This window comes from Tiliqua scincoides, chromosome 16 (genome assembly GCF_035046505.1).
Source record: "Tiliqua scincoides isolate rTilSci1 chromosome 16, rTilSci1.hap2, whole genome shotgun sequence".
Taxonomy (NCBI): domain Eukaryota; kingdom Metazoa; phylum Chordata; class Lepidosauria; order Squamata; family Scincidae; genus Tiliqua; species Tiliqua scincoides.
In genome coordinates this window covers 4,641,474-4,667,390 of record NC_089836.1, presented here as the reverse complement: position 1 = coordinate 4,667,390, position 25,917 = coordinate 4,641,474, and the positions used below count along the sequence as shown (strand labels likewise).

Here is a 25,917-nt window from a genome sequence, read left to right as displayed (position 1 = left end):
CAGAAAGCGATGTCATCAAGCAGGAAGGACGTCACTCAGCAGGCGATGGGCAGAGAGGAGCTCCAGGGGGCGTGGTCAGTCAACCAGCCTGCGGGGCGGCGGGGCTCAGAGCAGCACCCGTTCGGTGGGCTGACAGCGCCAGGCCAGGCTAGGCGAGGGTAGGCCCTGGTTGCCCTTGGCAACGAGAGCGGGGCGTGGCTCCTCCGGGCTCTGCGCCCGGACTGCGCCTGCTTGTTTACCTCCCGAGCCAGGCTGCCCCGCCCCCGGCGCTCCGCAGGTCACGTGACGCGCCCCTCCCTTCTCCCGCGGGCCGGGACTTCTTGCGTCCGGAGTCACGGGACGCCGTCTCCTTCCGCGCGCCCCTTCGCGAGAGCGGAGCGCCCGGGCGGGGGGACTCCTTCGGCCTCTGGGAGGGAGTCGGCAGGCGGGGGGGCGGCAAGATGGCGGCGCCCTGTGGCTGAGGAGCGTTGGCGGCCCTGGCGGGCGGGGTGAGTGGCCGCGGGGGGCCTGTCCGGGCCGGGGCCTGGGGGCGGGGCTCGAGGGGCTCCCTTGCGAGCGCCTGGGCCTGGCAGCAGCGCTGGGAGCAAGGCCGGCAGCGACTGGGTGGGTGTAACGTTACTACTGGTAGTAGTGGTGGGCAGCACTGGCAGTAGTAGTACCAGCACTGCTGGACTGGGGGGGTGGGGAGCAGTAGTAGTAGTAGTAGTGCTCTTCCTACTGACAGTAGACGGTAGCATTACTACTAGTAGTAGTAGTAATAGCAGGGAGTAGTATTACTCCTAGTAGTAGCAATAGGTACTTGTAGTATTAATAATAGTAGAGCGTACCATTGGTCATAGTAGTACCAGTATTATTAGCACTAATAGCGTTGTTAATAATAGCAGGGGGTAGTATTACTCCTAGTAGTAGCAACAGTACTAATAGTAGTTCCAATACTGCTACTGTTAATAGTGTTAATAATAGCAGGGGTAGCAGTGCTCTTTCTGCTAACAACAGACGGTAGCGTTAGTACTAGTGGTATTAGTAATAGTGGGGGGGTAGTATTAATCATAGTAGTACCAGTATTATTAAGGTTCATAGCATTAGTAATAATAGAGGTATAGCGGTACTCATATTAGCACCAATACTGTTAGTACTGATAGCATTAGTAATAGTAGGGGTATAGTATTAGTCATCGTAGTCCCAATACTACTAGTGTTAATAGTGATAACTAATAGCAGGGGGTAGCATTTCAGTAGTGCCAAAACTATTAGCATTAATAACAGCAGGGGTATAGTTGTAGTCATAGTAGCACCCTTGCTGTTAGTATCAGTAATACTAATAGGAGGATGTAGTATTGATAATGCTAGCACTGACCCACAACTGGACAAGGCAGACTTCCAGTGCCATACAGCTTAAAGCATTGATATCCAGCCTGCCTGCTTCCCTGTAGTTTCAATGGGTGGGTTCTAGGCCTGCCTTCTGGAAGCCTGGAGAGCATCACTGCCTCTTTTGCTGTGCGACTGCCCTTCGGGTGCTTGAAGGCAGCTGCCACATCTCCCCTTAGTCTCTTCTTTTGCAGGCTGGACATGCCAAGCTCTTTCAGCTGTGATTGATGTGTCTGATCTTGGATATCCTGACAACAAGGTAGATCAGGAAAACTATTGGGGGGCGGGTGATTATTATTAGGGAAGAAGGGGGGGGACTTTGTGGCTGAAGGTTTCCGTAGGAGATGCCTGCCTAATGCCAGCTTTGGCTAATCTGTCAAAATGGCAGCATGCTTAAAAATCTATAGGCTGATGTATTTTGAATTAGGTTGTTACTAATAATAATTCTCATCTTTTAAAATAAGGCTAGTCCTTCAGGGCTCCTGAAAGTGATTGACCTTTCCCAGGCTGCTTTCTGGCCCTTCCATGGCTAATATTTCTATCCATGGTGCTTTATAGCAGCCACTTTGAACCACTGTTCTGTGGCACACTGATGCACTGTGGGAGTTTGGGGGAGGGTCATTTATTAGTAGGGCCGTTGGGGGATGTGAGCCCCCTTCCAACAGGATGAGTTTGGGGGAGGGTCAATCATTAGTAGGGCCATTGGGGGATGTGAGCCCCCCTCCAACAGGATGATATGCCTTGTCAAAAAAAACTGGTGGTGTACTTTGACCATTTTAGTACCTTGTCAGTGTGCCATGAGGTGAAAAAGGCTGAAAATCACTGCTTTATAGTGCGACATAAAAAGCAATAAAAGTTATTTCCCTCCAAGGAGTTTGTAGTCTTCAGAATGGGAGACGAGTAAAGGGTTCTTGGGTGGATGCAAGCAAATGTTGTCACGTCTAAGCTTTTGTTTCACTTGTAAAAGGGGACTCTTGTTTAGAAATGTCACAGAAGAGGAGTTTGGGAGAGGAAGAAAGGGTGGCAGCCCTTGGAGGGGAGCCCTGGGCATAGCTGGCATTAAATTAGAGATGTCTAAGAGCAGGAATAGTTGTCATGGTTGAGGGTGGTAGAACTGCAGAAGCAAAGTTCACAGGCCATGGTATGTTGGGAAATAAGGGGAGGAAGAACTGCTGGGACAAAGTGCTTATGCCTGCCTGGAAGAGATTGGAAGCAGCAACTGTAGAGGGAACTGAAGTAGGACTGGGTTGGTTATTCTGGTTTTGTAAGGTGCAGGCATTTAAAAGGTCTCTAGAAGAGGCGATGATGCCTTTGTGGAACGGTTGCCAGGCTATCGAGTTCTTAATCTTGCCAGTATTGGCCACGATCATGGTGTCATGTCATGTGATGATGTCTGTTTACAGCCTGATCCTGTTCAGGTTGTCTCGGAAGCAAGTCCTGCTTGGCTCAACAGGGTTCACTTCCAAGTAAACTTGCATGAGATGGCAGGTGGTATTTGGTACAAATAAGGGGGAGGAGTCTTAGAAACTGCCTTGCTGAATCAGGGCCCAATCCTATCCTATTTTCCAGAACCGGTGGAGCCATGCCAGTGGGGCGTGCACTGCGTCCTGTGGTGGGGAGGCAGTCAGAGGCCTCTTCAAGGTATGGGAACATTTATGGGAACAAGGTATGGGCTGCATTTTGGTTGCACCGGTGCTGGAGAATTGGATAGGTTTGGGCCCTTGGTTCAGTAATTAATTAGATCTTGGCTGTAGCTCAGTTTTAGGAGCCGTGCTTTGCATGTAGAAAGAGCCAGATTCAATCTCTGATGCCCCCAGGCAGGGCAGGGAAAAAGTTGCCTTGAAAACTCTACAAATACTGAGTTTGGTGGACCAAGGGTGCGATGAGCTACCGTCTGGTGCAACAGAAGGGTTTGTGTTCCTAATGGAGGCTTGTCGGCAGTGTATGAACCATGACAGAACAGTGGCAAGGCAAAGTTCTAAAGCCCCACCCCTTGAGTTTGTCCCTCTTATTTCACACACTTGTGTGCTGTTCGCACAGTAAAAGGGTGAAAAGCCCCAGTCTATTTAGGCATATCCAACAGTGTGTAACTTGGCCCTGAGCTGCAGAGAGATTCTTCTGTTAGGCTCCTCTGCTGTTTAACCAGATCTCTTCTGTTAACTGTCTTGCGTCCTAGAGCGGTTCAGCCTCAGCCCTAACTTGTGAACATTTTGAGAGGCACTGCTGATTCTTGAGATCAAGGTTAGCAAATCTGCCCAAGAGTCTCAACTCTGCTTGGCAGGATCCCTCAAAATCTAGGTATTTTATAGAAAATAAAAGTTGTATTTTGTATATTTAGCCAGAATCCTTTTGTCTTTTTGCTTAAATTTTGTAGGCCAGGTATGGCTTTACACGCCCTTCAAGTCAGCGCATGTTTAGGGTATTGGTCTTTGATTTAAGCAAAAAAGGGCATTTTAAATGATAGTCCAGGAGTGTCAAACTCATTTCATACGGAGTGCTGAAGTTAGCATTCATGATGCCTGTTGAAGACCGAAAGTGACATCATTGAACAGATGATGGCCAGAAATAAGCACTTGGTTCTCACACAGAAACTCATGACAGAAGAGAAAATTTGCAAATCATATTTTCAAGATATGAGTGAGCCCAATTATCACGCTGGGAGAGCCCAATTATCATGAGGGCCTGGATAAATTGCTTCTGGGGCCACATTTGGTCTATGGGGCTTATGTTTGACACCCCTGTGATAGTCATTTGACTGACCAAGTGTGGTTACGTATTTAAAACGTTATTGTAGTCTTGGAGAGACACTCTGCTAAACACAAAAACCCAAGTAAGGAACTTCAATTAACTGGAAACTATCACTGGGGACATCCACTAAAATTGAGTGTTGGGAGAGTTAGAACGGACAAAAGAAAATATTTCTTTACTCAGCATGTGGTTGGTCTGTGGAACTCCTTGCCACTGGATGTGGTGATGGCGTCTAGCCTGGACGTCTTCAAAAGGGGATTGGACAAGTTTCTGGAGGAAAAATCCATTACGGGGTACAAGCCATGATGTGTATGCGCAACCTCCTGATTTTAGAAATGGGCTATGTCAGAATGCCAGATGCAAGGGAGGGCAGCAGGATGAGGTCTCTTGTTATCTGGTGTGCTCCCTGGGGCATTTGGTGGGCCGCTGTGAGATACAGGAAGCTGGACTAGATGGGCCTATGGCCTGATCCAGTGGGGCTGTTCTTATGATCTTATGTACTGAAAACTGTCATGTTATTCCCATGTATATGTGAACAGTACCTTTTAAAGTATTCTTATATTTAGGAGGGGGAGAGCAACTGTCCCTCTTCACCCCAGCATGGTGTCTTTTCTAGGGGCTGTTGGCTGGTGTCTATATTTTTTTTTTTAGATTGTGAGCCCTTTGGGGACAGGGAACCATTTATTGTATTATGTAAACCACTTGGTGAACTACTCCTGTTGAAAAGCAGTATACTGTATAAATATGCTTCATCATCATCATCTTTGGACTCGAACGACAGAAGAGGACCTGCGCTTTCAGGACTTTGGCAGGGTTCCAAGAAGCTCCTCTGAGCACACTCAAAGACTTGGGGCATGCCCAGTGGGTTCTGTGGCTTTGAATTGTGATCATGCTACATTTCACACTGTGTTTGAAGTTCATCTATTGAAGCTGGTTTGGCTTGTGGAGGGAGCTGGTGTTGCTGGTCGAGAAACTAGGCCCAAATCAACCCATTTGGAGGCAGGGAACCCTCTTTTTTTCCTTGCTACGTTATATAAACTGCTTTTGAGGCCTTTGTTATTGAAAGATACAGTGTATATAAATATCCTTAATGGCTTGTTTCCAAAGAACTGCTTGAGCATGTTTGGTAGAGCTTTTGGTTGCTTCTTTTTTTTGAATGGCAGATTTTAAACCTTATCAAAACCTGATTTTCAGATTTTGAAGAAGAGGTGTGTATGTGTCTTGGAGAGCTGGTTGTGAGATGACATGAGCACCTGTCGCTCAAAAAGGAAGATGTTGAAGGCTCTACTGGCTGTGCCCAAACAGCCCTTTGAATTTAACCAATAATAATTACTGCCTCCTCACTGTGAGTGCCTGTTCTCTGCTGCTAAAGCATCTAAGTGCACCTTTTGGGTTGTGTCAAGCCTGGGGAGATGCGAGAGGGGTCTTGCTGTTCTAGGGAAGGAACCATAGTGCTCCAACGACAAGCTGTGGACTTAGTTGCTTTGTGAATGTAGTTCTCTCAGTAGACATGTACGCTAACGGGGTCTTTTTGTCCTCTTTTACATTTTCCAGTTGATCATGAAAGGGGTCGGATTGATAGCAGCGGAAAGACAGACTCTGCTTGTTATCGAAACAGGTAAAGTGTTCCTAGTATCCCTCCCGGGCCAGGCTGTGGCCTTGTCTGTGTTTTGTAGCCACGTTAGTCTGCTGCAGCAAAACCAACTGTCTTGTAGGACCTGAAAGACTAACCGGTTCATTTTGGCATAAGCGGACTGTCTGATAAGTTAAGCCTGCAATCCAGGGAAGCTTATGCTGAAATAAAGGTCACGAGATAAGGAAATCCCCATCTTTACTGAAGTCTGTGGAACTCTTTGCTGCAGGATGTGGTGATGGTGTCTGGTCTAGAGGCCTTTAAAAGGGTTTGGACAAACTGATGGAACGTCCATCACAGGTTACAAGCTGTGATGCGTATCTGTTACCTGCTGGTTTTCTGCCTCTGAATGCCAGATGCGAGAGAGTGGCAATAGGATGTCGGCATCTTGTTATGTGTGCTGCCAAAAGTAGGAAGCTGGACTAGATGGGCCTTTGGCCGTGGCTCTTTTTAGAAGTCAAAAGGAATAAAATCAAACTTTCTGATTTGCAGTCCATGAACATTGAAAGTTCATAGTGAAATAAACTGGTTAATCTCTATGCCCTGTTTACTTCCTGGCATGGGGAGATGACTTGGGCAACTGGTACGATTGCTCCTGGACAGCATTGGCCAAGAGCGTAGAGCCCGCTCAGCTCTTTGTTATACTAAGTGTAGTGTTTGGGCTGATGGAGAGAGCACAGATGGAGAGGCTGGTGAATGCAGTCTGGAGCCTGTTCTCAGGTCTACTCTGGGGCTGAGATGGCAGCAAAGAAAGCACCCTTCTGTGCTGCTGTTGAATCTGCGTTTTGTCCACTGACTGAGCTTATCTGCTTACTGAGAGGGCCTTCTGCATCCTGGCCTCAGGGTGCTTGTGACTGAGCCCTGGTAGTCCACTGTAAGCAATTAGAGATGCATTTTGCAGATGAAATTGCTTGCATTTGCTCTGATTTAGACTCCATAGTTATTGCAGTCAGAAACTAACCTAGCCAGCATACCCTCCGGTCTGCTCTTTGCTGAAGATACGTTTTGGCTTGAGGATGTGGTCCGGCTTTGTGGGGGGTTTGACACCAAACACTTGCGCTCTTGATTGTGGCCCTTGCCAGCTAATTAAAACACCAAAGTTGGTTTAAGCCCTTGGGAGTTGGATGTGGACTCTTATTGCCCACTGGGCCACTACCACACCTCCACTTGCAGCAATTGGGGCAGTGCCATGAAGTCACCATTGCAGTGAAGTACCACTTCCTGGACTGTGAAGGACTGCTAACAGTGCCACTGGCTGAAAAGCACCACGATAAATGAATGACCAATTGGAAGAGTTTAGCGTGATATTGACAGTTCCAACCTCGGTGCATTGTTTGACATTTAATATTCTTTATCGTACTTACTTGGACACTGTCCCATCTGGCAGACTTGATTTCCAAACTTGGGCTTGCCTGGTTAATGGCTAAGATGAACGGTTGGTACTAGAGCTAGCGTGGGAGTATAAACCTATGCTATTGCCACTGACACTTTGCATAGTGTTGAAATTGCACCGAAAAAGGGCTGCTGACGCTGGGAGCCGGAGACAACAGTGGCAGGCGTCCAGTTCGTTTGGCACCAGCCAGCATGACTTGGCTGGAGGCATTCAACCTAGTTCTCTGCATTTGCTGTTACAAGCAGGTTAAAAATCCGCCCCCATTTTGCTATTTGTTAGAAATCCGTGTGTCTGCAGAAATTGAACCCTGCTTGTTGATAAGATTTTTATTCCCCTTTTTGAAAGAGACAGCATAGGGCTCATCCAGACAGCATGTGCCAATCTGAATTTTTAGGGGGTTCGGAGCTTTAGCTTTTGGATCCTGTGAGAGAGACACACGCTTGGTTGGCCTGGGTTCAGACCTCAGCAGGCCAGTCCTACAGATTGCTTGACCTTCAGTAAAATGAGAGCAAGCAGTGACTTACTTCTCTCAGGAAGTAACACATGGGCTTGCGGATGGGGGTATCGAGCATTTTTAGCTAAACAGGTCAAGATGCAGGTTTCAAACTGCTCCATAAATTCCTAGGTGCAATTAAGCCCCACCTGTAAAATGTATTCCATTGTTTATATTGGTCTCATCAGCATTTGGTTTCCTTATGCAAAAACGTTTAGTTCATTTGAAAACAATTGCAGCAATAAAATTTATACCATTGAGACAGAGGGTATTCATAAGGTTACCCTCAGAGGGTTAACCGAATGCATAAGGTATTCGGTTAACACAATCTAGTAAGGTGTGGACTTTCTGGGAAGAAGTCCACAGTTGCAGCTGCACCAGTGAAAAGACCCTGTCTGGCGTACGTGGCTCTGAAAGTGTTGATATTGGGGCGTCCTTGAGGCATACTTAAGTTGTATGTCCCTTCTCCCCACCCCCAAGAGAGTGGCTTGCAGTCTTTTTGGCACATGCAGGAGATGGAGGTGTGCTTCCTGAGTAGTGATGGGATTTTTTTGAATCCCTTTTGTGAAGATGGAGACTAGAGCAGTTTGGAGCCTCCTTCCTTTGTTAGACATGGAGTGGTGGATACACTCTTCCCGGTGACTGGTTCAAGATTGTGTCCCCTCCCTCGGCACACCATTTGGTGCAGTGGAAGAAGAGTTTATTCTAAATACCAGTGGGCCCTCGGGGTCCATTCCAGGACCCTCCGCGGACATTAAATCGTTATATGGGGGTTGCATCCAACCCTTCGGAGGTCGTGTGCGGCCTCCTCTCCTGGACACTACAAACAGGCAATTCTGGTTCGTGCAGCTTCCCCCCCCCCGTGCCTCAGGACACCACCTAGACATGACCAGAAACTGCTTCGAGTCACATCCAGGAGGTCCTTTGTGACCCACCAGCCATGGGATACTCAAATCCGCGGATGCCAAGCCCATGGACAAGAGGGTCCATTGTAGTAGTGGTTTTGGAAGCGTGTGTGGTGAAGGGTGTGTAGGAAAAGAAATACGTTAACTGAGATCACCATTGTCTTGCCTTGCTTTGACAGATGCACCAATGAAGAACCGGTTGAAGTTGTCCCTTGCACAGTCTCAGTAGCATGCCTGTAAGAACCTAGTACAAAGCAGGATGGCTCAGCAAGTAAATGTGGGCGATCTCCTCTCCATGCTTGATTCTCCAGTTCTGGTTGTCCTGGAAGATATAACAGCTGCGCTGAGAGAGAATCTCAATTCGGGTAGGTACTAGTTGCATTTTGAACCCCCCTAAGATTTGAGCAGGTGGCTAAAACGGAGCTTTGAATTGGGCTTCCCCGATTCAGGTCTTGCCTCTGCTGCAACTCACTTGGTGGCCTTAAGCAGGCCCTCTCAGCCTTGGTCTTCCCCCATCTGCAGTAGGGAGATAGTAGTACTTTATGGGTTATTGTCGGGATTGCGTAAAGGTGATACCTTACACGCTCTAAAAGGACTATGCGGATACTTGGCATGAAGAGAGAAAGGAAAGGAGTGACTTGTTCAATGCCACTGAACTGTTGACTTCCTAGTTCACAGCTTACTCACTTAACCACTTTGCTGCTCTAACCTCATGCTATATGCAGATGGGCCTTTGGGCTGATCCAGTGGGGTTTTTGTTACATGCCCAGCATACTGGCACATGTATGCATTGCCCTTGTATCCTACCCTTCCTCCATGGAAGTCCACAGAGCATATATGGGAGTTCTGAGGCAATCTCTCATTCAGGAACTAACCCAGGGGTTCCCAACCTCTTGCCCCTTTAAGACAGGGTTGGGAACCTCTGAGGACCTGTGTTGATGGTGCATGTCACTTCCTGGTTCTCTGTGCTGCCGCCACCACTGACAATGAAAGACTTGTTTTTAAACTTGTTTCTTGCTGCCCTGTCCGTGGCAATGGCGGAGAGAACCCAGAAGTGATGGGTACAGTCGTTATGCGTCTCCACTGTTCGCCACCTCCTTTAAGGGGGAGGATTTTAACCATGCAAAAATGGGAGGGGGGGTTTGCAACACTCAAGTTGAGAACTGCTGCACTTATCTGGCCACCTTATCTTTAGCAAAGTGACAGCATCTTTCAGATCATGCTGCATGCATTGAAAAATCTGTACACATCTAAGGTCTTGAACGGCATTCTCAGAATAGCCGTTCAAGTTAAAATCGAAGGAGAACATGCTTTGTCTTGCACTCTGCCGTGACATTGTGCAAGCCCTACTGGCAAGAGGAATGCTTGCTTGTGTAATGTTTGGTGTGCTCTGTTCCCTTTTCTTTAAACTTAAAAAAAAAAAGTCTTGCAGCATGAAGGGGAGTGTGCATGTGCGCTGACGTTGGGTTTTTGTTATATCTTGGTGGCTGATCATCATGACAGACCGGGGTCCTGTCCTCGTGAACGCTTTGGTTGACTACTACTTGGAAACCAGTTCCCAGCAGGCCTTGCACATTCTGTCCACACTTCAGGAGCCGCATGACAAGGTAAAGCAAACACTTGGCACCCTGGCTGAGCGTTTCTCTAGAAACAGAGAACGAGAAGAGTACTTTTAAAATGCTGCCCTCCCTCTCCCTCCCTCCCTCCCTGTTTTGTTTTTGAGCTAGAGAATTGCTGTGTGATCGTTTCCTGTTGGAACTTTTATAAAAGGACTGAGGTCCCCTCTGTTGAGGCTGCTTCCCCATAGCGTGGTGACATATGCATCTGTGTGGGTCTGAATGAAACAGACCCACAAATGAAGCTGGTTTTGTGGGCTTGTCCTCCCTGATCGTTGCCCAGGCCAAATCCCAGCAGTGTGGGTAGGAAAGATCTCTATTGGTGATCTTCAGCAGGTGTATTAATGCCCACCATGGCCACTTCGTGCTGAGGCTCAGGCCTGAACAGTTTGAACCAGCGGCCAGGGCTTAGGGGTCTTTGATTGCGTAAATCCCAATGGACGCTTTGCGGGGGGTTGCTGTTTCCAGCCCCCGGATCTTAAGTGGGCCATTTTGGTCAGTCTCGTGCTCACTCACCTGCCATGTCATTCTCTCTGCCTTGTCTCATTTCCTCTTTCCCTCCCTCCGCCTTTCAAAACGGAGTGCATGTTGTTGCGATGCCATTCTTTGCTCTTGCTCTCCCTTAAGGAGCTGGGGGTAGAACAGGGGCGTCAAACTCATGTCAAACAGTGGCCCAAATAACTTTCATGGTGTCTGCTGGGAGCCGGAAGTGACATCATTAAGCAGAAAGCAGTGTCATTAAGGAAGGGATCTTTAATATGGTTCAAGGAGGGTGTGTTAAGCTGGATTTGGGAGCGCTCTGAATGTCCTACAGGGAAGCTATCTGTCGTATGTCTTGGTTGCCCTCTGCCAAAGTATTACGCGTACTTTAAACTCAGGGCTTGTTCAAGAAGCAATTTCTTTTGTTACGTTATGTCTTGTTTAACCCCCCCCTTCCCGAATCTACTTTAGCACCTTCTGGACAAAATCAATGAATATATGAGCAAGCCTACTACTCGCCTCTCCACTCTCTCCCTCCTTGGTCATGTGATAAGGCGGCAGCCATCTTGGAAACATAAGCTTTCTCAAGCACCCGTCCTTCTCTCTTTGCTCAAGTGTCTCAAGGTATGTGCCCCAACCTGCTGGCGTGTCTCTTGGTTTTGTTTGTCTATTAATGTGGCTGTTAGAAAGTACAGGTAGGCCTCATTATCCGCAGATTTTATTATCTGCTGGTCCTGGGCCCTCCAGAGGCAACCAGAGCACAGCTCCCATTGTCTCTGGAGGGTTAAAGGTGCTGCGACCCACTGATTTCATGATCCAGGGGTTTCCCAGCATCCACGGGGATTCCTGGACCAGAACCCCGGTGGATGCCAAGGACGCACTGCATTTGTTACTTTAAAAACTTTAAAACTATAGCTGTGTTCATAAACTTCATAGCTACACAAAAGAGTCCTAGGTAAGGACTTTCCCGGTAGCTTACCCTATCCCTGGCTACCCTCAATGATTCTGTAGAAGTAGCAGAAGAGCATACAAAAAATAAAAATCGGAGCGTGTACAGCCCAAGGAGACGGCCCTTTGTTTAGAATTCTGCATTATGTGCAGAAGACCTATAGAAAAGGCAGGTTCTGCATTGGCCTGAAGAGGGAGAGAAATGGGAGGGTGAACAGACCGTTGGGATTTTCCCAGCATGCCTGATTTGCCCTGGGAAACACGATATGATGATGACCTTGCAACACTGGGACAGTGTTTGCTTTCTCTTTTTTTCCCCCCTTCGCAGACCGACACGGATGTGGTGGTGCTCATCACAGGAGTCCTGGTGTTCATCACAATGCTGCCTATGATCCCCCAGTCCGGGAAGCAGCACCTTCACGATTTCTTCGGCATCTTTGGCCGCTTCTCATCCTGGTGCTTGAAGAACCCGGGTGAGAGATGCCTTCGTCTTTTTGTCGCGAGCGCATTAACCTTGTTTCCTGCCTGAAGACGGCAGCTCGGGCTGGGGCTAGGATTCCGGGTCCTGGGTTGTAAGAACAAGCCGTTTTGCACGTTCTCCATTTGAAGCCAGCATCTTGCTTCAGGCAGAAGGGTCCGTTGAGTAGCCTCTGAGAGGCTCTCGGGCAGAGCATCTGCACCACCTTGTGCTTCAGGGCACTGTGGAGAAAACTCCTACCAGATAAGATCTTTGTGGCTCACGTCTTCCCACTGAACCTGGAGGTAGCATGTAGCTGTTGGATCAGACCAACGGCCTATCTAGTCCAGTTCTCCGTACCTCACAGTGGCCCACCAGATGCCTCAGGGAGCACTGAAGATAATAAAATACTTGCACCCGGCAGCTTGTCATGGCTTGTGATCTATGATGGACTTTTCCTCCATGAATCTGTCCAGTAATCTTTTAAAAGCGTCTAGGCTAGGTGCTGCCACCACCACATCCTGTGGCAAGGAGTTCTACAGACTAGTAGAAATTCTGGAGTTGTTCCCCCCCCCCCCAGTGTTTCAGTAGAGCTGCAGTCCACTTGCAGCCCCCGGCTAAAAGGTAGCATCTAACCTTCTGTGTCTCCCTTTCTCTCCCAGGTCACGTGGCAGAAATTTACCTAGTCCACCTGCGTGCCAGTGTGTATGCACTCTTTCACCGTCTTTACGGAATGTACCCTTGCAACTTTGTGTCCTTTCTGCGCTCCCACTACAGTATGAAGGAAAACCTGGAGACTTTTGAAGAGGTGGTCAAGGTGGGAGAGCCGCACAGATTTTGCTTGTGTATATGTGGTGCTGCATTAAGGGTAGCAACTATAACTGTGGGTTTCGGAAGTTTCCAAGTCTAGTCCCTGGCAGTATGGTTGGGTAAGACCCCTGTCTCAAAGCCCGCAGAACTCATGGCAGTCAGAACTCATGGCAATTGTGCACCTGAGATAAACAAAGAGCCATTGTCTGACTCAGTATAAGACTGCTTTGTTCATTCCCATTGTTGAAGATCGAAATACCTTTCAGACTAAGTGGCTTGTCAGCTGGTTTTGTGTTGTTTAAGTGGACTCGCTAGCTTAGATTGCTAGTTGCAGGTCATCCTGCTAAGTGACTTTGTGCGCAATCCTAACTAACTTTCCAGTACTGAGATGAGGGCAATGCAGCTCTCAGTTAAGAAAACAAACATTCCCTTACCTTGAGGAGGCCTCCATAACTGCCACCCAATTGCAGGATGCAGCACATGCCCCATTGGCACAGCTGTGTCAGTGCTGGAGATTAGGATTTGGGCCTTATTCTCCTTTTTTTGAGAGGAGAAACAAAACTGGTTTTCTAGATGAAAAATACTTTGGGCCCTCCTTATCCGTGGTTGCTGAGCCACAGCTGGGATGCTGAAGGCGCAAGATGCTGGCAGGAACAGGGTAGAACGAGATGCAGCATATATAAGACTCTGTACTTCAGCTTGCAATTGGGAAATAGGAAAACCCAAAAACTGCCTTGCAGAGCAGACCAAAAGTCTCCTCAACTTGTGCTTTAAGCTGTTACGGCATGCTGGCCATCGCCCTAACATACCAACTCTTTGTGTTTTTGCTTTCACAGCCAATGATGAAACATGTCCGTATCCATCCTGAGCTGGTGACTGGATCCAAGGATCATGAACTGGACCCTCGAAGGTATATATGTTCCCAACTTCCTTAGGAATAGCTCTGGATGGGTTACCTTTAATTGCTCCTTGATGGGAGTTTACAGAAGAAGTCTACGTCCATGGCACTCTCTAAGGCAGGGGGTTTCCAAAGTGTGCCTTAGGGCGTTGTGGCACACTTGTGGGGCACCATAGAATGTTCCTGGTGGTTCTCCTGGCCACTGCCATCTTGAATCTTCTAATGCTGAATGCAGTGAAATAAACCTCATTGGAATATCTATATTCTGTCAAAGGTTATGGCTAATTAACCAGAAAACAGTTCATTTATTTATTGAATAAACTAAATTTGATTTTGTTGTGGATGGGGGGGGCCTACAAAATCTTTGACTCCAGGTAGCAGATGACTTAGCTGCGCCAATGGTTGTGATGTCACTTATGGGGCATCATTTTGCCCTTGGCACCAAGCTACACTTTCATTAGCTACGCCACCACGTAATGGCTTTGTTTTCCGGTGGTCGACTACACCGATTTGAGTGTTAAAAAAAATAAACCTTGAGATGAATGCTCAATGGCACCCAGACTGTAAGCATTGTCTTAAGATTACTGACCAGGGCCGCTTGCGTCCGAAACAGGTGGAAGAGGCTGGAAACGCACGACGTCGTGATTGAGTGTGCCAAAATCTCCTTGGACCCAGCCGAAGCTTCCTATGAAGATGGCTACTGCTCAGTTTCCCAGCAGGCGTGCGCTCGCTTGCAATGTCGTCCAGTCGATCCCGGTGCCAGCCCTTACGTCACGCCCCACAATAGCTTTGGTAAGGTTTTGCAGACCTCGTGAGTGTTCCGAGAGGGATATTTTATCTGTGAACGACCCTTTGGAGTAGGCTAAGGCTGAAGAGGCTCTTGGATCCAGCAAGCCAGTGTTCTCGTTTGCCCTGAACGAAGGATTTCTGTCTTTGCATTCAAGCCTAGCACTGTCCCCTGCAGTCTGCGTTAACAGTTGTGTTCCAAAGTGGGCGATGATGTACACTTCTTTGCCTAGCCTCCCAACAGAGCTTCGCGTCTTCCTGCAAATCGCACTATGCTTTCACCAAAGGAAGGCTGCCTCCCCAACCTCTGTGCGATGAAGCAGGGTCCTTGGCTACAAACAGCAGCTGTAGACTTTTTAAAAATTATGTTGCAAAGGCTAAAGGTATTCTCTTTGAGTCAGGATCTCCATGCTGATTTCACTCCCTGCCTTTGGCACCTAAACTCTTGCCACAAATCCTTTTATGTAGCGTAGACAAATGTGGATTTTAAAGAAATTTGGGCTTGAAACTGTTTTTAAGGGATGGTGCGGTTGCAACATGAAATATAAAATGGCATGATTTCAGTGTAACCGGGAAAAGTAAGATCTCTGCCTCCCCTTTTCCTTTTCAGGCACATCAACTTCGACCCCTTACTCTGTGTCTTCTCGGCTATCCCAAGTATCAGGGCAGCTACCTCAGATTCTGAACTCTCAGTCTTTGTGTCTGTCAACTGAGCCTCAGCAGGTAGTGCTGTGTTTAGGTCTTTGCATGAGAGCATGAGATGAGTTTTTGCTTGGGGGGGGGGCATGTCTTGATGGCAGAGTGCGTGCTTTCAGGTTGCCTGGGGCTATTGAGCATAAGGCCCTGGAACCTTATTCGGGCCCTTTGGGTGAGCTGGTGTGGCGTGGTGGTGAAGAGACTGCAGTTCAGAATTTCATCTGTTTAGATCTTTTCCTGTTGCCATAGTGGTCTTAGAACAATGGTTCTCAAACCTTTTAGCGCCAGGAGTTGCTTTTTAGAATGACAGTCCATTCCGAAAGCTGCCACAATTACCTGGATCCAAAATCGAACCTTTCCAGGTCTAGCCAGCTGTCTCTTCTCCCCCCCCCTTTGTACCTTTAATGTGTGCTTGGAACCTCATATGTCTCTTCATTGCAGGTGATGTTCTGGAGCCCATCTGCTGTCTGTGGCATGACTACTCCCCCCACCTCCCCAGGAATTGCTTTGGAGTCTTCTCAAACGTCGTCCCAGCCTTACAGCAGATTCTTCAGCACCCCCGGTAGGTGTGGCCGTTTTGGGTGTTCTTTCCTTTTCGCTCAGTCCTTGGCCTCCTGGGCTACCAAAACCAGGGCTGTTCCTTAGAAGTGCCAAAATTCATCTCTAACAGTGAGAAAGCAGCCACCTTTCTAAGAGGGCCGAGTATTTTTCACGAGGGAATAATCTCTCTTTCTCTCTCCCTCTCCTTATTTAGCAGTTGGGAAAGGAACCCCCTTAGGAACGCCCGCCACTTCCCCTCCACCATCGTGCATTTCAGATGAATTTGTTCCTGTTTCAGGTCCCTCCGTTGCTGCTGCTGCTGCGCTTCCCAAGAAGGTAAAGGGCCTGAGCTGTTAGCTGTTCAGCACTGCAGGGGTTCCATCTCGGGCAGAGGCTTATGAATGGCTCTTTGTTCTCACCTTGTCTCTTTCCGTTTGATCTAAGTTGGGTGGATGGGTAGGTCATTCCACAGTGGAACACATTCCACTGTGTTGCTGCATCGGTGTGATTAGATGCTGCAGTAGCTCCTAATGCAGAGGTACAGCGTCATTAGTTGCCCTTTGAGGGCAGCTGTGCAGAAGAGTGGGGGGTTAGCGTATGGAACAGGGAACTAAAAACAGGCACTGGGAGAAAGTGTGACTGGGACTAAGAAATGGGCAATATTGCAATGTCTGCTGCACTGACTGCTTCTTCCTTCCTAGGAAGACAAACCAGATCTTGGGAGGCCTTCCTTATCCCGACAGCAAAACGTCATCAACGTGAAAAGTTTGGGTAAAGTCCATCTTTTCCCACTTCTTAAATCATCTTTATCGCTGACCTCAATCTGTCTTCCTCCACCTCACAGAGAGGGCCAGTCTAAGTACTGAACTCCCCCCCCCCATTGCATAGTTAGAGCAGTGGGTGAGTGAGTGGGTTTCATGCAGCCTAGGTTGCCGGTAATAGTTGGAGCTCAGTTGGGGAGAGAAGCAGTGGGCAAAAGAGTACAGCCCTTCTTCACCCATGTGCCCCACCACCCTACCCTTGTTGACTTTTTGAGGAGTTATGTCTGTACCGATGTTAACCACGGTTCCCTTCTTAATCCAAACTTGAAACGGTTTCTAAACCATGTTGAGAGGGAACCCTCGGGCAAACATGACCCTGAAACATGGTTTCTCATGTATGGGTGTGGCCCCATATCCATGAGGGATCCATTCTACTGACCCCGCCCCCCAATGGATATGGACACTGTGTTTACTGAGGATGGTGTTTAAATACTGTAGGCATCCTCCCGGTGTGCTGGTTCCATTATCTTTGTTTTTGTGTAAAAGTGTTGTAAGCTCTGATGTAATATCGAAACCCAAACCATAAAATTAAAAGGTTTTAAAGTGTTTGGTCATTTGGGGGGAAAAGCCACCCTATGGCTTGAAATTCCTTGCAAGTTTCATGTTTGTTGGAGGCTGTGGCTTTAATTCCCATTTGAAGGGGACTAGGATTAGATGGCTGGGAGGAGTACCCGCCTCTGGCTTCTTACATACACTGTGATTCTTTCAGTACTGGCTTGGTATGGTGGCAAGCAAGGACCTGCAAATCCACTCGCCAGGATTCTTGTTATGAGCTGTGTATTTGGTACTGCAGAGACTTCCTTCTTAGAACCGACGGAGGGCTGAAATGACTTGGGCTTGCATTGCATCGGGGAGTCCATGCCACAGTGTCACTGGTTTAAATGTTCTGCTTTTGGTTCCCTCCCCACTCCCCTCCACAGACTCCCAAGGCAGTAAAAGTTCAGTAACTTTAAGTGATCTTCCTGGCATCTTGGGTGACCTGGAGGCCTCTTTAGAAGACAGCTGTGAGAAAGATCGCGAGGAAGGTAATGACGTGTGGTTGAAAAGCCTTGGTTTATTTTGTGTGACGTGTTTTGTTTACTGTCCCATGTTAAAACAAGATGGCTTACTCGGTTTGAAAGGGGCAAGTGTAAAGTGAATAAGCCCACAATGCATCCTTTTCATTAGCTAAAAACACAGCAGAAGCAAAACAAAAACTACAGGAAAAACAGTTGCATGTTTGCCCCCCTTCCCTGTTTCCGCTTGTATCGCCTCCCCGTTTCTCTTGTTTTTCTAGCTTGTAAGCCCCCTCGAGGCAGAGACCTCCCTCATTCTGTGGGAAGTGCCAAGTAGGTGGATAGTGCTGTATAAATAATACACTGATATTTTGCTTTTTTGCTCCTCTTTTCAGATGCGATATCGAAAGAGATCTCTGAGATCACCACAGCAGACGCTGAGCCCGTGGTGCCTCGGGGAGGGTTTGACTCTCCTTTTTACCACTCGACCGAGTCCCTCTCCGGCTCCCAGAAGAAATCCCAGTTAGTCGCCTTGAGTGCTCAGGGGCAGGTCCTGAACTCGGAGTCCTCGGCGATGACCTTCCTGGAACAATCTGGGCTCGAGAGCACTCGAGAAATGCCTAAGCAAGCCTTCACACCTATTGATCGGCCTTTCCAGGACTCCGAAGCGAATCCTGTTGGTAACCGGGACGGCCAGGCCTCAACCGAGACCGGTATCGTCACCCCCAACCCTTGTAAGGTCCCGGCACGCAGAAGGATGGGCTTCGGGAATGAAACGCCCCCCCACTACGAGCACCTGTTTGAGGTGGCTTTGCCAAAGACCGCTTGCCTGTTTATCTCGCAGAAGACAAAAGAGCTGCTAAGGGGAGCCAAGGGGAGCCAAGATGAAGACGGATCTTCCTCTATCTCCCCCTTGGAAGTGTTGGATAAGCTTATCCAGCATGGCGCAGATGCCCACAGCAAAGAGCTTAACAAGTAAGTAATGGCAAAACTCACACACTGTACTGGGCCTTCGCTGGTGCTTCTTAAGTGGGAAGCACCTCAGGCAGGGATTCCCAAAGTATGCATCATGACACCATAGGAAAGTGATTTTCAACCAGTGTACTGTGGTACCTTGATTTGATTGTTGGCAACCTTCAGTCTCGAAAGACTCTGGTATCGTGCTCTGAATGGTGGCTCTGGAACAGCGTCTAGTGTGGCTGAAAAGGCCGATTCGGGAGTGGCAATCCCTTCCACAGTGGGAGCAAGTGCAGTCTGTCCCTGGTCTGTCTCCCCGGCTACGGGCCTTCCTTCTTTGCCTCTTAGCCTCAGACTGTTGGCCAAGTGTCTCTTCAAACTGGGAAAGGCCACGCTGCACAGCCTGCCTCCAAGCGGGCCGCTCAAGGTCCACAGGTGTGCCAAGGGAATTTGGGGGAAGGTGATCATTTATTAGTAGGACCAGTGGGGGATGTGATCCCCCTTCCACCAGCAGCATGATGTGCCTTGACAATTTTTTTTTCTATCCTGTCTCATTCTCAGAGACTCAAGGCAGCTAACAACGATCTTAAAATAAAACAGCACATTAGTAAACAAACGTTAAATGAAATAAGGCTTCCCGAAAGCACAACGGAAGGGCAAGAGCAAAATCGGCATCTAATGTAATTCAGAAAAGCCTGAGAGTTTGAGTGACAAAATGAAACAAAGGAGGGAACACAGCAATTTCTTGGGGTATCTGGTTCCACAAAATGGGGGCCACCACTGAGATTGTTCTTCCCCCCCTCTGCTCTGTGTGTAACATACAGTTATGGAGAAATGTGCGCCTTGGCCTTGAATGGTTTGCTGGGGCTTGGGGTGGGGAAGCAATGACATAATTATAGGAAGCAAAGGAAAATCCAGCACTGGATTGTGGTCTTCAGTGACAACCCTGGATTCCTAGCCTTGTCCAGGTCTACCCAATTTGTAGGCATATATGTGGTTGACTGACAGTACTACTGCTTCACAAGCTCACTGCCACCAGCGAAGCTGTGGGCAGTTGGCAGATTCTTGGAATGTGTTTTGCAAGATTGTAGACCTGGTGGGGCATGGACCTGTCTCTTCACCTTGTGTGAAGCTACATATCTAGATACTGCTGTATACACCATTATTTTGCTGTAAACATTTTATGTTCTTGGACATGTCATTTGGAAACTGAACAGGCTGACAGTATTTGAAACCGTTCTAAAAGCAATCTGGAATAAAGCCCCATTTTGTCTTTTTCCAGGTTACCCTTGCCAAGCAAATCAGCTGACTGGACTCACTTTGGAGGTAAGGGAGCTTTTCGGTCCTGCATTTTTAATCCTTGTGCGAACGTACTTTGCCCAGTTTATAAGGCTGCTTTGTATCCGAAAACTGACCTGATTGCACTGGTGCATAGCGTTTGACAGCAAATGAGACCCTCTTTGGTGACTCTGAAACGGATTCCGGCTGGAAGCTAGTGACGTTCTCTGAGAACGGGCAAGGTTTTAATGGCATTTCTGTTTCTTTCCTGCCGTCCGATAACTAAATGCGCTCAGTGTGGCTCCGCCATATTCACAGCTATATCCTGAGCTAGGTGTTGCAGTTTCTAAACAGTTTTTCTAGGCATTATCCACATAAAGCCCATTGCAGTAAACCAGCTGTTGCCTAGATCCAATGAAATTTTCACCTTCAGCTAGATTAGGGCTCGCCAAGCTGCGGCCTGCAGGATGGATCTGGCATTCGGTGACGGCCTTCCCTGTCCTTGCTTACCGTTCTGCCGCACTTCTTTCTACCTGACCTGGTTATAGTGACGCTCTGGGCAGTTGTGTCTGCCCAGAAATCCTGGCGCAAAGCCTGCTGGGTTTCCCTGTGCCCTGAAAAAAAAGAAGCAGCAGAACAGTAGGCACTGCTTGGGATGGGGAGGGCTTAATCGTGGTGCAGCCGCCTCCAGTTTAGAGACCGCTGAGCTAGACGTTTGTGTCACGGTTTGATGCCTGGTATCTTGTCTCCTTCTGTATGTCTCTCAATAAGCGCCAATCGTCAACTCAGTTCTGACTGCAGGTGCCGTTATCCTCAGCGGCCTAGCTGGCATCCATTGGGAGCATTGACTTTTTGGTGGCGGCCCTGCCTCCCCTCTGCTCTGGCCCCGCAGGTTCTCCCCCCTCGGACGAGATTCACACCCTCAGGAACCAACTGCACCTCTTGCACAACCAGCTGTTGTACGAGCGCTTCAAACGGCAGCAGCACGCGCTGCGGAACCGCCGGCTCCTGAGGAAGGTCATCAAGGCTGCGGCCCTGGAGGAGCACAATGCCGCGATGGTGAGCGAGCTCCTTCCTTCATTGGGGAATTCTTGTCTGGTGCATCTCCCTAAGCCTTCCCTGGGTGACCCCTGTAGTTTGGGGGACCCTCTTCTGGTAGCTTGACAGGCGGTACATGTGGAATGCGCAGAACGGTCCGTGTTTGACTTATAGATTACTTTGGCACTTTCTCTTAAGGCTCTGTCCTTTCCGTGAGGTCTTTAATGCTTCAGCTTAATTGTTTCCCCTCACGCATTGAGCTTGGGCACATGGACATAACATATTCTCCCCCCTGTGTACCTGTTCACTGGTCCTCTCCCTTTTCTCTGTTGTCTCCCTTGCACCCAATTTAGACTGTGAACAAGATACCAGCAACAAGTGCCCTGACATTCTGGCCACACAGCTTCTGAATTTAGACCCACAACAGATTATTAGGAGGAATAATTATCATCATAATAGGGGAGCGATTTACACAAGGATGTTCAGGATCCAAAATGTTGCCTCACTCGACATGAGTTTGATTCTCTGGCCTCTTTGGTCAGAGTCAGCACAACAAAACAATCACTTTAGAAACATTTGCGAAGAGTTCAGAAGTGCCGCCCGCGGCCTGGAGGGTTTTGACGTTTGCAAAGGCTCTTGGGTGCAGTTCAAGGCTTTTTGCCAGGGGAGACATACTTTTTCTTTCTTTATTTAAAAAAAAAAAAAAGTGAGGCCAGATTCAGTGGTGGGCTTTGACTTGTGCTCTCTGCTTCTGGACAGAAAGACCAGCTCAGGCTCCAGGAGAAGGATATCCAGTCCTTGAAGCTCAGCCTGCAGAAAGAACAGGCCAGAAGCCGCACATTTCAGGAGGAACACGACAGCGCGGTGGCTCAGCTCCACAGCCAGATCCGTCAGCTGCAGCACGAACGGGAGGAGTACTACAACCAGAGCCAGGAACTGAAGGTAGGACGTGTGGCTTCTGAGCATGAGAGGAAATGGACCCTTCCCCCCCCATGGATAAGATGGAGCTACAGCAATTGGGATTCTCTTACCTGTTGACAGCTTCCGTTACCTCCCATGAAATGAAGCGAACGGGTAATGGTTGGAATGACTCTTGTAAATGAGGCCACTCTCCTTGCCCTTTCCCAAACCTCCAGGAATTAACAGGCAGGTTTAGCCCCCCTCTACTCCTGTTTGTATATTGGTATTTTTTAATTATCAGATCCTCAAAGGGGTTGACAGCTTGTTAAAATACAATAAATACCCACCTTCATCTCTCATTCCTTTAGTGTAAAAAGAGCCTGCTAGATCAGGCCAAAGGTCCACCTAGTCCAGCTTCCTGTATCTCACAGTGGCCCACCTGATTCCTCAGGGAGCAGGCAAGACCCCAAGAGACCTGCATCCTGGTGCCCTTCCTTGCCTCTGGCATTCTGAGGTAGCCTATTTCTAAAGGAGGTTGCACATACTCATCATGGCCTGTAACCTGTGATGGACTTTTTCCCATCAAAAAGGTCAACCCCCTTTTCAAGTCATCTAGACCACGTGCTATAATTGCATCCTATGGCAAGGAGTTCCGCAGATGAATTACATGCTGGGTAAAGAAATATTTTCTTTTTTCTATTCTAAATGTGAACTGTGTCAGATACAGCTTTTTCACCAGCTTTGCTTCAACTATAAAAGATGCCACTGCTAAGTGGGCATGTATGGGTTGACTTGCAGGTGGGCTGCTGTGATTTTCAAGCGCAGTGGGAAGCAGCTCACACCCCAAGTGTTGGTTGTCATGATGACAACTGTGCCTGGGGAACCTGGAGTGTGTGAACGTGTGTCTGGCAACTTCCGTAGACGTTTGGTTCTCTTACTGCATGCGCTATTTTTTAAGGAGCCCTGTCAACTAACAAGCTGTGTGTGTGTCTTTGAACAGACCAAACTGGATGACTGCTACAGCATGATCGCAGATCTACGGTCGGAGTTAAAGAAGGCCAGTAACAAAGTCTGCCACACAGAACTGCTCCTGAGCCAAGTTTCTCAAAAGGTAGGAGAGCTCTCTCCCCCCCCCCCCAGCTGCCTGCTGAGAGAGATTCTGTTGGAAACCCTGGAGAGCCACTGCTAGTCAGCGTTGACAATGCTGAACTAGCTAGTCTGATGGTCTGACTTAGCACATGTTGACAGGAACAGAAGAAGCTGCTTTGTACTAGATGTTCGTGAAAGCACAAAATGGTGAAACCAGAGCTTGTGAAACTGGTTTTGCACGTGCTCCGAAACTCTAGGATTTGAGTTTACCTTCTTGCAATGCTTGTGTCGAGCTGACTGATGCTTTGTTTAAATGGACACTTCAATACAGGGCTGTCGGACCTAAGTCCTGGAAGCGCTTTATCTGATCCCCTTGACAATTGGGCTGTCCCAGCTGCACCCTTTTAGCAGTACTGTTTCTGCCGAGGCTCTGGGAGGAAGTGATGGAAGGAGCCTCCGGAAAGCAAGGAACGCTGCAGGCGGAGGGGCAGACCAAAGAGGGGTGAGAGAAGGAGACGCTGCCGAGATGCTGGGAGAGCTCAGTCATCTTGCGAGCTCCCTGTCTCAACAGGCATCACTTTGCAGGCCACCTCTGAGCTGTGAAGTGCTGCTGTGGCAGAAGTGGCACCGCTTGTGTGATGGGTGGCCCGGGTGGTGATTGGCTGTCCCATACCTTCAAAATAGGATCAAGATTTGCACATTTTCTCTTCTGTCATTTGCAGCTAACGAGTTTCTGTGTGAGAACAAAGTGCTTATTTCTGGCCATTGTCTGCTTAATGACATCCTATCTTTGGGGCATTTGGTGGGCTGCTGTGAGATACAGGAAGCTGGACTAGATGGGCCTATGGCCTGATCCAGTGGGGCTGTTCTTATGTTCTTATCTTGCTTAATGATGTCACCTCACCAGGCACCATGAATGCTATTCGGCCCACTGTATTGAACGAGTCTGACATCCCTGCTCTAATACTTGTGTTCGTTCTCTCTTTCTCTCTGTCTCTCTCTGAAAGCTTTCGAACAGTGAGTCAGTCCAGCAGCAGATGGAGTTCTTGAACAGGCAACTTCTGGTACTGGGGGAGGTCAACGAGTTGTACTTGGAACAGCTGCAACATAAGCATGCTGACACAACGAAGGTGGGTTGCCATTGTTGGTTTGCGGTTGTGATGTTGCTTGGATTCCATAGGGTGGACTCTGCTAGAGTAGGCAGACATCAGGGAAGCTAGTGGACAAACGTCGGCGGCTATTAAGGCCTAACAAAATCATGCCTGATCCACTGGTTCTCAAAACTTTTCAGAGGCCGTAGAGGCTGCTGCCTGATATACAAATGCCAAGGGATGTGGCTATAATGGTGATTGGGCAGCAGTGCTTCCCCTCCAGGAGCGTCATGTCCAACCCTTGATGCCCACAGTCTAATTGTGCCCTGTCAGTTTTGCGAACCAGCAAAAATTGGGTCCCGACCCACAGTTTGGGAGCCACCGCCTTATCAATTTCAGGAGGGCTGCATGCATGGAAGCGTTCTGCATTTAATCACGGAAGTCTCCTAATTTTGGTTCAGGAGGTAGAAATTATGCAGACGGCCTTTCGGAAAGAGCTGGAGAAAGCCAAGTGCTGCGTTCAGCAGCAGAGCCAACAGCTGGAGGCGTCTCAGAAGCGGATTGCCGAACTGGAATCTCAGCTCAGCAAGAGAGACCATCTCTTACTGGAGCAGAAGAAATACCTGGAGGACGTCAAAGTTCAAGCAAGGTAGGAGACGAGCCTGAAGCCACGAGTTCTCGGCTGAAAAGATCAGCTTGGGGCAGAGCTGCACGCTGGAGGCTGAAATGTTGTGGGAGGCAGTAAGTGGGGTGAGGTGGGTTGAGGACTTCAGGGCTCAGTGCCCCTCCTTGTTATGCAGAAGGTCCCTGGTTCATTTTCAGCGTCTCTGGGCCAGGCTTGGGAAGGATTCTTGCCGGGACACACTGGGGAAAGCTGCAGTCAGTGTAGGTAGCCTTGAGTCAGACAACAGAGTGGAAGGCAGCTTGCTGAGTTCGTTAATGCTCTCATCCTTTTGGTACTTCCAAGGTGGAGAAAATGTCTTGGGAGTGAAAGCTACTCTTGGCTAAAATTCCTAAGCCACCCTAGAATCCACCCCTAATCCTGGCCATGGGTGGACCAGAAAAGCAGAGACTAGTAACTCATCACTGTCCCCTCTCCCATATTTCTTGGTTCCACTTCCCTTTTCAATCCTAGGAGGGGCGGCAGAAGCAGCTGGCATGCCAGCAGATAAGCGTTGCGTGTTCTGTCTCAAGTACTTCAGGGGGTGTTATCTAGCATGTAATTAGTCTGTGGAACTCCTTGCCATAGAATGTGGTGATGGGATCTGGCCTGGATGCCTTTAAAAGGAAATTGGACAGATGGATGGAGGAGAGTCCATCACAAGTGATAAGCCATGATGGGTATATGCAACCTCCTGGTTTTAGAAGTAGGCTACCTCAGTGCCAGTTGCAAAGGAGTGGCAACAGGATGCAGGTCTCTTGTGTGCTCCTTGAGGCACTTGGTGGGCCACTGTGAGATGCAGGAAGCTGGACAGGGTGGGCTTTTGGCCTGATCCAGCAGAGCTCACCTTTTGTTCTTATGTGGTCTTGGACCAACTTTGTCTTGTTCTTGTTCTCATGTGGTCTTTGGGGTTATTCATCAACCTTCTCCAAGTGTGACTGTTTTTGAATGTAGTACCTAACAGTACGTCTGGGGGACTTGACTAAGCGTTGTTCTAGAAAGGAGAATTTCCTACACACTTGCAGGACAGTGCGATGAAGATAATCCTCCAGCGTGGACTCTCTCTGTCTTTCAGAGGCCAGCTCCAAGCCGTTGAAAGCCGGTACAAGGCGCAGAAAAGGATTACGCAGGCATTTGAGCTGGAGATCTTAGACCTTTATGGCCGCTTGGAGAACGACAGGTTGCCAAAGAACCTGAAAGTGGACAAAATGGAAGCAGCAGAAATGGCAGAAGAAAGGTAAAAGGGGAGGCAGCTCTGCAGATGGCTAGCTGGCTGTGGATAAAAGTCCTTCTGAAAGTGGTTGGATGTAAAGGAGA

At 48.5% G+C, this 25,917-nt stretch overlaps 1 protein-coding gene across 5 annotated transcripts in view; it reads left to right on the top strand.

Moving 5' to 3' along the window:
- Positions 1 to 368: 368 nt before the first annotated feature.
- Positions 369 to 25,917, top strand: part of TSC1 (TSC complex subunit 1) — a 29,248-nt gene continuing 3,699 nt past the window's right edge. Inside the window, exons 1-23 of one of the 5 annotated variants that reach the window (XM_066610602.1) lie at positions 369 to 488; positions 1,562 to 1,626; positions 5,670 to 5,733; positions 8,719 to 8,904; positions 10,043 to 10,146; positions 11,107 to 11,259; positions 11,912 to 12,056; positions 12,703 to 12,857; positions 13,687 to 13,760; positions 14,362 to 14,540; positions 15,145 to 15,257; positions 15,672 to 15,792; positions 16,069 to 16,106; positions 16,472 to 16,541; positions 17,512 to 17,616; positions 17,982 to 18,561; positions 19,826 to 19,869; positions 20,714 to 20,880; positions 21,619 to 21,801; positions 22,760 to 22,870; positions 23,856 to 23,978; positions 24,401 to 24,588; positions 25,676 to 25,837. In XM_066610602.1, coding sequence (XP_066466699.1) covers positions 8,799 to 8,904; positions 10,043 to 10,146; positions 11,107 to 11,259; positions 11,912 to 12,056; positions 12,703 to 12,857; positions 13,687 to 13,760; positions 14,362 to 14,540; positions 15,145 to 15,257; positions 15,672 to 15,792; positions 16,069 to 16,106; positions 16,472 to 16,541; positions 17,512 to 17,616; positions 17,982 to 18,561; positions 19,826 to 19,869; positions 20,714 to 20,880; positions 21,619 to 21,801; positions 22,760 to 22,870; positions 23,856 to 23,978; positions 24,401 to 24,588; positions 25,676 to 25,837 — 2,921 coding nt within the window. In that variant the 5' untranslated portion in view covers positions 369 to 488; positions 1,562 to 1,626; positions 5,670 to 5,733; positions 8,719 to 8,798. Of the gene's footprint in view, positions 489 to 1,546; positions 1,627 to 5,669; positions 5,734 to 8,718; positions 8,905 to 10,042; positions 10,147 to 11,106; positions 11,260 to 11,911; positions 12,057 to 12,702; positions 12,858 to 13,686; positions 13,761 to 14,361; positions 14,541 to 15,144; positions 15,258 to 15,671; positions 15,793 to 15,984; positions 16,107 to 16,471; positions 16,542 to 17,511; positions 17,617 to 17,981; positions 18,562 to 19,825; positions 19,870 to 20,713; positions 20,881 to 21,618; positions 21,802 to 22,759; positions 22,871 to 23,855; positions 23,979 to 24,400; positions 24,589 to 25,675; positions 25,838 to 25,917 lie in introns of all 5 variants that reach the window. The other 4 variants (XM_066610601.1, XM_066610598.1, XM_066610599.1 and 1 more) reach the window with 4 other exon arrangements.